The sequence below is a fragment of the Anser cygnoides genome, chromosome 1 (genome assembly GCF_040182565.1).
Source record: "Anser cygnoides isolate HZ-2024a breed goose chromosome 1, Taihu_goose_T2T_genome, whole genome shotgun sequence".
NCBI lineage: Eukaryota > Metazoa > Chordata > Aves > Anseriformes > Anatidae > Anser > Anser cygnoides.
Window position 1 is genome coordinate 126,462,857 of NC_089873.1, and position 12,369 is coordinate 126,475,225.

At 36.6% G+C, this 12,369-nt stretch overlaps 1 protein-coding gene across 15 annotated transcripts in view; it reads right to left on the reverse strand.

Annotated features, from left to right (window-relative positions):
• The window catches only part of POLA1 (DNA polymerase alpha 1, catalytic subunit), a 203,792-nt gene that overhangs the window by 96,839 nt on the left and 94,584 nt on the right, over positions 1-12,369 (reverse strand). The window contains exons 35-37 of one of the 15 annotated variants that reach the window (XR_010826021.1): positions 6,460-6,538; positions 5,735-5,813; positions 4,745-4,856 (exon numbers count right to left, since the gene is read on the reverse strand). The exons of 11 other annotated variants lie outside the window; for them this stretch is intronic. Coding sequence is in view for 3 of the 4 variants with exons in the window: in XM_066980561.1 (XP_066836662.1) it covers positions 5,781-5,813 (33 nt within the window). In the remaining variant the exon portion in view is untranslated. Of the gene's footprint in view, positions 1-4,744; positions 4,857-5,734; positions 5,814-6,459; positions 6,539-6,602; positions 8,291-12,369 lie in introns of those variants that run through there. 3 more of the 15 variants (XM_066980555.1, XM_066980561.1, XM_066980567.1) reach the window with 3 other exon arrangements.

Sequence of the window (12,369 nt, forward strand, 5' to 3'; positions counted from 1 at the left end):
AGTAAGAATTAGATGTCTGCAAAAACCCAAAACAATAAAACTTCTGTGATCTCAGACCAAGGTCAACTTGACCCAAACAAACTCAATTTGCTAGCAAGAATCCAGACTGGCTTCACCACTGACGTAGGAAAGAAGACAAATAATTCATACTGGAATTGAGAGCTCCTCTTGTTAGAAAACGAAAAAGTTTAGGCTCTGCTAAGCTTGTCAGGCTTTTTACCACCCAGGCTTTCTGTTAAGAGCCAAGAACTTCAACACGGGAAACTGTTTAGGTGACAGTTATACACAAATTGGGGAAGTTCTTACAAGAGTGGGAAACAAGAAATTCCGAAATGTAATAGACAAATTCCAAGTTATAAAAGAGCATAAATATAAAACCAGCAAGGATAATATTGGCCATATTGGGGAGGGAGGGAGGGAGGGAGAGAAAGAAAGAAAGAGGGAGGGAGGGAGAGAGGAGGGATGTGAGAATGATAAATGTTAGCTCACAGTGAGAGACTGAAGCTGAAAGGCAAAAATTATGCTAAAATAATACACTAATCAAAAGGAAAAGTGAATGAGAAGAAAGAAGCAGAAAAAAACGAACAAAGGACTAGAAGTAATCATTTCTCTGTATAAAGCCAGCGGAGAGACCTTGCTTGAAATGCTATCTACAATCTTGGGTACATCACTAAAAACAGATAAAAGAAACCAATGCAAAGAACAGGAACAAAAAAACGCTCTATAAATACAAAAAAAAAGTATGCTACAATAATTTTTCCAGTGGTTACAAACACACCAGATATAGTGAAATACCATCACTGTCTACTAATATTTGAAAATAAAGAAGAGCAGCATCAGAAGGAGAAAAAGCATGTTACAAAAAGTAGATATATGTATCAAAATACGTAAGTTTTGAGTAGCTGAAAGTAAGATTTTTATTAAAAAATCTCAGGCTTAGCAGAATCTGATATATGTTCAATAGAGCAGCTGTAATAAGTTTAAATATAATAATCTGCAGCATTGGGAACAATCCTAGTTCTTTACGGAAGTAGGAAAAGAAAATACTACACTTGAATATCGAGAAAGCAGATGAAAAGGACTTTGGTAAATAGCTGCAGCCTTTGTGTACCCAGCAAAACCACAGCTCGCATCAATTTCAGTGCCCACATGGCTCTGCCACCAGTATCGTGGCAAAACAGAAATAAAAGAAGTGCAAAAGACAGTCAAGGAAAACAGAAGTTGAAAAGAGAAAGCCTAGAAATGCAGACAATGAGGTATACAGATAAACTTGTTGTTTTGTTTACCCTTCTTTGCAATTCAAAATAGAATTTCAGTGAAGCTGAAAAGATGACAAAAATCACAGTGGTGAACAGAAACATCTTGAATGCTATAAAATAGCCCTTGGATCTGCTTACCACTAAGTGTCATTCAGAAGCTCCATCTGCAGAAGATTTGGGCATTCGTACAGGTGAAAATACTCCTGTTTTATCCAAAAAGTTAGCCACTACCCAGGAACTTGCATCTCCTGCAGAAAATTCTGTTAAATAAAAGTCGTTGATGGAGTTCCTTGAATCATTACTGATCCACCTGATGTCAAATCATAATGAGGCAAATCTCTTTCTTAAATAGAACTTGTTTTTTTCATAGGTTAATACTTAATCAGTCTATATTTTGTGGGGGGCAATGCCCTAACAAACAACATTTGAACATTTTACTCAATATTTAAACCAGAGTATTTGTTTCCTCATGAGGTTTAAATCTGTTTTATTTTCAGAATGTGTTCTTTATGATTCAAGCAGTGCTACAGAAAGTGGTACTGCTGACAGAGAATGAGGGGTGCACAGTTTGCAATGGGAGAGCACTGTGCTTGAACGCAGAGAACAAGTGCTGGCAAAGCACTGAAATGAATTACAGATAGGTTTTCCTACATGCAACCTCCCTTACCGTTCCTATCCAAGTTAACTGTTCATAAAACTTGACAACCCAGTATAAAATTAATATACATACACAGCAAGTCAATTTGCGTTTGCCAATTTTAATTTTATGAAATAATGGCACCTTGTATTTCCCACTTCAACCTTGTCTCTCTCCTTTCCTGTAAATTCCTGTCTTAAAGCGACAACTTAAATATGTCCAGTGGAAGAAAGGAGACAAGGGGAGAGAAGCAGATAAGTTTAAAAAGTAAGTGGATGACAAGGAAGCGAAGGGCAACAATGAAGGTACGACAGACTGAGCAATTTAAAAAAAAAGTTTCAAAGGGTAACTATGAAAAAGAAATGACTTGTTGATCACGTAGGACAAGAGACTGTAGGATTTTCTGTGCTCCTTGTATTAACTGAAGAGGAAAAATGCTATCAGTTAATAAATCTATTCACAATATTTTTACTGTAAACTTTAAAAGCATGTTCAACAGTTCTGTTGCGTTTTTTTTTTTTAGAACAGTAGCAAAGATGCATGTTATCCTTCCCACTACTCAGAAGTAACTTAATAAACAATTATGGAGGTGGGGTAGAAGAAAAATGAGAGAAAATGTATTTTGTTTTTTCTAATAGCTGATCAATTTGGCTGTTTAATATAACTGAAAAGGCAAAAATGTTAGGTGTTGAGAGCAGAAACGTGTTTTCCCAAAGGCGTTATTAACAATTAATAATCATTACACAGTGCCTTGTTTACCTGACCTTGTGTAAATTTAGCAGCCTTGTAATTAGACTCGTATTTTGCACATTCGTATATTTCCATGCATAGGATTTGACTCACTCATTCATCCATTAAACTTTGCTTGACAGACATAGATGGATAATCAGGGTACAATTTGTATTTACTGGATTACAGAAAATTGCCCAAACTGTTAAGTTCAAGGAAAGCGCGTTCTTATCTTTCTCTTGTGAAAGATTTAAAAGCAATTAAACATCAGAGGATGGCCCCAAGGCTCTCTGAAGAAGTAGCAGAGCTTTTATAAACTGATAGCACTAACACAACTTTGCACTATAATGAAAAGAAATAAGGACTACATTCTCCTTTAGGCAACACAACAAAGTAATTCCTCAGTAAGACACGTTTTCCATAAACACTAACATCTGAGTGTTAAGCTCAGCCTCATGGAAGAAGAGGAATTTACATTAAAAGCTTTAAACTAAAAGAGGACAGGTTAGAGATTAGATACAAGGAGAAAATCTTTACTCAGAGGGTGGTGAGGCCCTGGCACAGGCTGCCCAGAGAAGCTGTGGTTGCCCCATCCCTGGGGGTGCTCAAGGCCAGGCTGGATGGGGCTTTGGGCAACCTGGTGTGGTGGAAGGTGTCCCTGCCCAGGGCAAGGGGTTGGGACCAGGTGATCTTTAAGGTCCCTTCCAACCCAACCCATTCTGTGATTCTATGATTTTCCTTCCCCAATGCAAGAACAAGTCTTTGTACTGTGGAAATTAGGAGAGATTTTCTCTCACTCAGCCACTTTCCAGTAACTTCCTAACTTTCCAAGCAGGTGGGGGAATTATTCACATGCTTTTCTGATGAGAAAAAAAGAGTCTTAAAATTCAAATGTTTGTAAGCATTATCCATAACAATGAAATAGTATTTCTAGATTTCATTAAATGTTCAAGAACACAATTGATTAGGCACTTCAGATTAGTCCCAAACTAACACTGTTCTCTTAAAAAAAATCAAAAAAATACAGCTCTGTCCCTCTTCAGGCTCTCTCACCCAATAAATACACTTGTGTTTGGTGCTTTTTTTCCCCCCTACAAAAACAACCCCAATAGAAGCCAAAAAAGCTTAGTACCTGGATAACACCTCTACTGCATTGTGATTCTGGTGCCTAAGAAAGTTTCTCTGCTCAGTCGTCAGTACAGAATGCTAATCTCTTCCTATGCTGCACGAGGGACTCCACAGGCAGTTTTGCTCCCATTTGAAAAATATGAAACTTACTTTTCTCTGTGGAGGACAGATTTTTTGTATTATTCCAGGTGCTATCTATTTTCATTCAGGTAAGTGATAGAGATAGTTGAAGATTAATAACAGCAACTGAAATCATATTCTATGCCATCATCTAGATTTTGTAAATGTCAAAAGTTACAGGAACTGCTTAAACATAGATGGATGGACATTAAGCCTTCATACTTCCGGCATCAAGACTAGATTCTTGTAGCACTTCCAATAGTAGATTTGTTCCTCAGTTTTTGTCAGACAATCCTCAAATGCGAGGGGAAAACTGAGGCACACTGAAGTTTATAATGTTTCTAAAAACTAGAAATGTCATTTACCAAACATCTACCCCGTCACATTCTGGTAAGCAAAACAATGATCCAGCATATCAGTTCTAAAGTTGAAGGGGTTAAGTTATTTTGCATAGCCATGGTACTGCCCTAAGAGCTCCAAAACACATAAGAGAAATAAAAAAAACTCCTTTGTTAATATAGTTATTTAAACACAGCTGGAACGTCCTAAAACCAGCTATGAAATCTGTTAGAAAAAAAAATATCTGAAGTGTCATAGTGTGAGAACTCCATCTTGCTTTTTGTCTTTCGCTAGATGTCATTCTGCCTCTGTTTTTGACCGAAGATCTTTCCTATTATAACACGGTTTCTAAAAGCTTGCTAGCACCATATCATATCTGATGCCTTCCACACAGTTTAGTGTCTTACCACTAATGGATAAAAAACAAGCAAAAAAATTCGTAACTAAAGAGTTACCCGCAATTAAGATGATAGGGGAGGAAGGAAGTGAAAAAAGTCTGTCTAGATGCCTTTCTTCTGAAAAAATAACTCACCTATAATTTATAAGAGATGGAGTCAGTGGCTATGGTGCTGGCATATCCCTAGCCTTGGTTACGATACTAGTCATGGTTATGACGCTGGCTCCTCCCCTGTGAAGATCTGTGTCTAGAAAGAAAGGCACTAATTTAATTTACATAGAAATTAAATGTGCTTCTCACTATGAAAGCTTGTAATCGTTCCTAGATCATTTTCCTCATTCTCACCACAATCTCAGATGCTCCTTAAATAATTATTTGTTACTCAGGGTCTTCCTGAATGACACCTGATTACTGAATGGCATCTTGCCACTAGCTTCGTGAAGCCTTTCACAAATGGACTCAACAGAAAATGTCAAAAATATAATGTTGGGGTAATACCTGACCATTTCTTGGCAGATTCTATTTTATATAAATAATAATTATTTATTTTATTAATTTTAAGTCCTTACAATGCATGACTTGTTCTTGTTCGGAAGCCTCCAGAGACAGGCAGATCATACAGAATTTTTATGAATTCTCTGTAAGACATCTCAGTCTCTTTCACTTGATGGGTTGGGGAGGGAGCAGCAGCATTTGATATTAAAACTATCTTATGTTTAATCAACCAGGAAACTCTCTCAAGAACCATATTGCAATTTAGTTTACTCCATTATTGCTACTTCATTGATTGTGTTAAAAACAAAAAATAAAAAAACTAACAAGGTGGTCCCAAAAAGCTGCCCCATTAAAGGAACAAGAGAATATAAATACTGATCCCTTGTCGCAAGAAGAAAGAGGTAGAAAGCAGTAGGAGGGAGGGAGAATTTGATTAATTGCTTCCTTCAAAAAACACGCAAATAAGAAAGAATTGTGTGAAAAAGCATCTCAACACTGCATGAACTACTGCAAGACAATCTAGCGTCTAAATAGCCATATTAATCTTATTGCCTTTATTCATACTCATGCAAGTATATAAACAGACACATACATAGAGAAATTCCACCAAATTCAAATTTTAAATTCAACCTTTCTGCTTGACAGGTGGTCACATGAATGGGTAGCTTGGTATCTGCTAGTTCATTGCAAGACCATCCAGCATGAATTCCTTTAATATGAGAAAAAAATACGCATTATCCACTAACAATTATTACAAGAATTACAACGTTCTTGGAAAAATGTAGTGTGATTTTCTGCAACAGAATCCAGTATAACCCATTTTGTTTCTTTGTATTTTTGAGGGGTGAGGGGGTTCTCTGTTTTTAAACAATTCTACTCCTTTGTAGTATAGACGAATGTTGCTTTGGATATTAAATTGAGAATTTATCTTAAATGGAAACAAACAACTTCGCTAAAAATTAGACATTTATGACTTGCAAATTACAGATACTAATTATTTTCAGTATATACAATTACGATATTCTCAAGAGGTATTAATTTTGGGACAGATGTGCTTTCATCATGTAATTTGGAAATTAAGTTACACTCTCACGTATGGAAGCTCAGAAGTCTGAATTTGTGTAAAGATAGGATTGATAGAGAGGAATTTTGTCTTGCTAATTTTCTCTCTCTCTCTGATGAGAGTGTGGCCAGCAATCCTCACAGCTGGGTTGCCTTGCACTCAAAGGAATGGGGGCTGACTGCAGAGTTGATGAGGATACACTTCCACTTGACTCCACCTCCTATTTTGTCCTTTCAGATAATTCTTCTAAATCCAGTAACTTCTAAATATTTAAACAATCATTAAGACATACCAACTGTAAAATATGCACAATGATAAATCCTTCACATCCTTGACAGAGAGCAGAAATAAGTGTTGCTAATGCAAATAATCTGAAAAAAAAAGATATTTAAAATACACATAATCTAAACTGAAGACATTGGTAAAGAAATTCCCATCAAATGGGGGGAAAATGAAGAATATTGCTATGTTGACTATAAGTTCATTAGGAAAGGAAAGCTAGTTATTACAAAAATTTTCTCTTTTACACATGTATTTCTATAATCTTCAAAGACAGGTGAGACAAGTGATAACGGAAAAAACATAAGAAAAAACACAAATTAGATAAATCTCTTGGATGATATTGCTGTTGAGTGTGATGGTTAATTAAAGAAACCAGTTTGGGAGTTCATACTTTCTTGTCTTCCACATTTGACCTGTAGCCACCAATACAGAAAAGAAAAAAAGACAAAACAAAAAAAGTAACGTTTTCTGGTCCAGAAAAAAGAAAAAATCTTCAAACATCAACACCTTTTTTACACCGTTCTATAGGAGGCTCGAGATAAAGATTCAAGACATTCAGAGTATGTGCCAGAGTTCTAAAACCTTATTTATTTATTTATTTTTGGATGGAATGAGTTCAGTCACTGCATAAACATTTTTTATCTGGAGATCTGATAATCACATGGATCTGATGCCTCTCTTGTAGAGGTCCCTTAAAAAGTAATGATTTTGTTCATAAGAAAAGGAAAACATCTACTTTTCAAATTTTGCAAAGTCTTTCTTTTTATTTAGAAACCTAGCTTACCTTTGGAAAACCTCAGAAATGTTTTTTTACATTTGTGGATTCAAAACATAACACAATCACTAGGCTGAAGATACTTGGATAGCTGAAAATCTTCAGATGAAAGAAAATGAAAAAGACAATAGTCCTTGTCATTTAGCTGCTGTAACAGTTTTAGCAGGACTGCACAGCTTTTTTCTTCTTTTTTTTTTTTCCTACTATAGGATGCTGCAGCTGTGGACAGACTGAAGAGACAATAATCTTCCACATGGCATGAAAAGAGGGAGGGGAGGTTCATCTTTAACAATAAAAGGGCCTTTAAGCCAGTATGCCATCATAGAATGCATAGAACTAAAGCACAGGCAAAGTTGCCAACTCTCCAGGCCTAATTTACGAAAAGACAGTACAAAAACATGCTCACATGAATAAAAATAGAGTAATTAATGTTTACAGTTCAGTAAGAAAGTAGTGGTAAAGTCCATCAGTAGATGCCATTTAATGAAAATGATCTGAACACATCTAGCCAGCCTGACAGCTGAGCTTCAAGGATACTTAAATACCTATATGCCGGATGCTACGTATGGACCAATGCCTGTTTTGTACAGCTTGACTATCTGACTTGGAATAAGGTTTTGCACTCAAATCATTCCATCTCCCAAAGCAGACATCGAAAGCACTTATTTTCTTAATGCTTGGGGATTAAAATAATTAAAAAATCATTTGTATGTATCCTCTGAAGGATATTCCGACACTGCAAAAAGTGGAGACTGTAGCACTTACAAGACCTTGACTTCTGAGCAAGGCACTGTGAAGCAAATGCAAAACCCTTTCATGAAGCCTTTTTGACGTTTCTTCCTGCAGATGGGAACATTCTCATTTAAAATGCAGTAGCATCTCTCTTTCATCTCAGATGATCCAAAACTTCATTGGCTCTTAAGCATCTCTCTCAAACGCAGAGAAGTACAGGTTTCATGGGGCAAGAGGAGCAACAAATGCCACTGTACAAGGCACACTGGCATATCCTATGCCAGAAGAACTGTTATAGACAACTTGTTGCACTATCTCAGATTTCTCTTGGCTGCTGTAAAAGAAAAATGATTAAATCCCTAGAAGTCTCATTCAGGAAAGGGGTTGCCTTCCCCATCCCAAAGTACACGAATGAAAGCGCAAACAGAGGGGTTTAAGCTCAGCAGTGCTGCTGCTCTTCCTCGTTGCTCTGAAGCTGGTTCACATCCAACTCACTTCCAGAACCAAGCTAGAAAGTCTGAACTACTCACTTATCTCTTCAATCCTTGAATGCCTACACATTCATTCAGTTTCTCTTAAGCACCAAATACTAAATAGTACCAAGCACTAAATAGTTTCAACGTCATTTAAATAGCCAAGTTTTTGAAATAGCCCTCAAACTACACAGCTTGTATGTGATGAGATTTCAAATACTGGAATCACTTCCACTGAGGAACACCTTGTTTAATTAAGATTAATTTACCAAGAAGTAGAGCTGTGACTAAAAGTTACTGGAAATATTTTCTGACAAATTTAACTGCTTTAAACCAGAAGATTGAAAAACTCCTTCATCAGCTAAGAGTGGAAAAAATAAATACCTACAAGACCCATCCCCACAATGCCAAAGAAAAGCATGCTGAAGAAAACACAGCTGAAACTTCTGATGTACGTGCCTTCTGCCGCCTCCTATCTCCATTTTGTTACTCAATAATTTTCAAGGATATGGACTATGAAAGACAGCGACAACAACAACAAAATGTTTACAAAAGAAGGTATACTCTGCACCAAAAATAGTTTAGTTTCCCAAATGCTAAAAAATATTTTAATTTGTCTTTTAAAATTGAAAGCAGGTTCATAATAAAGACAGATACTTTGGACAGGTAACTTAGATTTCATACAATTATTATAAAACTGTCCATATCTTGTTCTTTTCATATGTCACTCAACTCTGAATGTCCATGGATAGACCCACTTTAGTTTTACTTTTTAAACAACAGGTTAAAATAAAAGACATTTTCTAAAATCAGTGTTGGACTACAGATTTCTGCATTATCATAACTCCTAAGACAACATTTCTGATTACCACAACATTTTTAGGTCGCACATGTCAAATAAACTTGTCCTTGCAAAAAGAACCGTGTCCAGTGAAAACACGGTCTCTTCAGCTTCGGATTTTAGCTTTGTTTTTCTGGAAAGATGCAAGATGCTTGAGCACCGTAAGAACTGTCAATTAAGCATATATCAACCAGTATCACATACTCAAGATCAACAATCCTTTCTGTTACCTCCCAACAAGCTGGCTATAGTGCACTCTCTAGTAACAAAAGTTCATGCGTAGTAATATAGACTTAATCTCTTCTTTGATATTTGTTGTCCCAAGTTCATATAATGTATTAACTATATCAAAACTACACAAGAACTGATGGTTTAAAGACTTACTTTAAGCCTTACTTATATTTAGCTGGACTTCCATTTATTGTAACGTCTCTAATTTGACACTAGTAGGACGTTTCTCCATCCAAAACTGCATACAAATTCAAAAGCAACGAAAATCTGAACAGATTGAAAATAGCCATCTCTAAAACTACTGTCAAAAGGAGAAAGAATAACATTGATCTTTACAACACCAGTGACTTGTCATGAATCCTCTTTTGTTTCATGATTTCTTGTTAGGGTAGTCTCAGAAGAAGTGAATCCTAGAATCTATATAGCATCCTAACATTTCTGTCAATCCAAGGTGTTTAAAGAAGGGCTTAATCTCTCGCTCTTAAAGTAGTTTGCCCAGGCACTATTCCTCATGTAATTCTGGCAGACCTCTCAATAGGCTACACACATTCTCCCAACATTTTAAGTTCTGGGTTACAGAAGCCCATAACAAATATTGCTGTTGGTAGACCAAAGCTACGCTACTTTGCATTCAGTTTAAAGCTAGAACACAGAGTTGCAACCATAACTCTGTATTACAGCACAAACAAATGCTACCAAAATTCATCATTGTTTCTACCGGAGTAACAGATCGGTTCCAACAGAGTACCTTCAGAGACAGAGCATTCTGTAATCCTTTGAAAATAGAAACATCTTGTTATTAGAGAAGTGATTCAATCACCTAGGTAAACATTACACACTTGGTGGCAATCATAACCATGACCATATTTACCTGTGGGCACATTTCCTGTAACGTGATCTTCAAATTACTGCCATTTATAAGCCTAAACAGATAAATTATTGTGATAATAAACCCCTACATTCCTATGATCTACCTACAGAGGAAATTACAAAGTTGGTTTTACTCTATTGAGGCAATCTGCATTTCTTAGAACCTCTTCCATGCTGGGGCTAACCCAGGGAGCATTTTCTACAGTTAGCTGAGACATATATCTAGAATCATTAAGAGTCCTCTCTGGCAAGGTACCTGACTTGAGACTAAGCACTAGAAAGAATCAACAGCAAACAGGTACTGCTCCTTGGCTCTTGTTCACTCGTTCACAGTGCCTGAAATTCTGAGTGCACAGAGTTGCACTCAGTTTCACTCAGCCATCAGAGAGATGGATGCATGTCCATCATGGCTAGTAAAATCCAATGAAGAGAGTTAAACCTTTTGTAAAGGCGTATCGATCATTACTTTGAAACACTTCACTAAAAATCATATTGATGCTGCAAGTCTAAAACAAACAATTCCTTTACAGGGCAGAAGTTGCAGTAATAGCGAATCAATCCCAGTTAATAGATGCCATGAGTGCTGTGACAAATAACTGCTTACTCATCCCCAAAATGCCCTATATGTGGTGACCAAAGGGTTATCTTTCATTATTCGGTAGGTGTAAACTATGTCAGCAAAGACAGAAACATAATGCTTTCACTTAATGACCGCTCTGTTCAATAATCAAGGTATTTCCAACTTTCTCCTGGTTAACCAAAACATGATTCAACCTATGACCCATCTGTCAACCTCAATCGAGAAAAGAATCAGAAAATGCTATAGTAGAGGGGAAGAGAAAACTCCTGAGAATCTGGTGCCAGCTTCCCTTCCTTCTCTCGGGTCCCCAATAAACTGTGCATGGAATCACATTCATCTTTTATCATTCACTCCAACTGCTTCCCATTCTGCCTTGACTTGGAAGCTTTCAGTACCAAAAATAAATGTCTCTGTTTCTGTATGTATAAACTAAAACGACAGCGATACAATTTCAAGCTTGGAAAAGGCTCAGAAATCCATTCACATACAAACAGGAAGAACTCCCAAAATAATCATTGGAGTTAATTGGACGGCAGCTTCTAGCTAGCTGATTGTGTCTACCACATCAATTGGTGTCAAGATTCCTTCTGTTTTCTGGCTCTACATTCTCCTCAACACATGTCCATATAGTCCTAGTACTATAAGCATAACAACATTTAAAATATTGTTCTATTGCCACTACTTAGCACTATTCCCTCACTCCAAAAAATCTTCTTACCCCAACCCACCCACCAAACGAAGAAAAGCTTTCAATACATGACTGTTGCAAGAGCATGATTACAAAAGTCATCACCATCATCTACAATCATATTTTCACCTGTTCATGTGGTGTACACCTGTGGGTTGTTGGCAATACACATGATTGCAGTGTGGGAGATTCCAGGTTCAGAACGAGCCCTGTCATCTTTGTTCTCTTAAGCGAATATGCCATGCTATCCCCAAACCTGTGTGAATACTATTGCCTCTTACAATATCGTCCTGTTTATAAATCTTTTACTTTTTAAGTGCATAAAATACTAAGACAAAAGCCAAATACATATATACAAATAATCAAAATGGGAAAAAATACATATATAAACGAATAATTCAAAGATCTCGAACGAGTGTACTAACATGCTTTTATATTGCGACCTAATGTGCAAGCAGTAGACCACCCCACCACAGGTAAGAAATGAGAAATTTTGAGGGCTATTGAACACTGAATTTTCGCAGCTGAACAGCATAAAGTTATTTAGCAGTGTTCAATAGCCTTCAAACTCACTTCTGTCTGTGGGTTAGAGTGGTCCAGTAGAAAGACTGTAAAAATAAAAACCGTGCAATATAGGCTGGACTAAGATTTTCCCAGTATTTTTTTTTTTTTTTTGAAGAAAACTTTTAAGGTTTGCATCATCTTACACATTTTGAAAACATAAACTGAT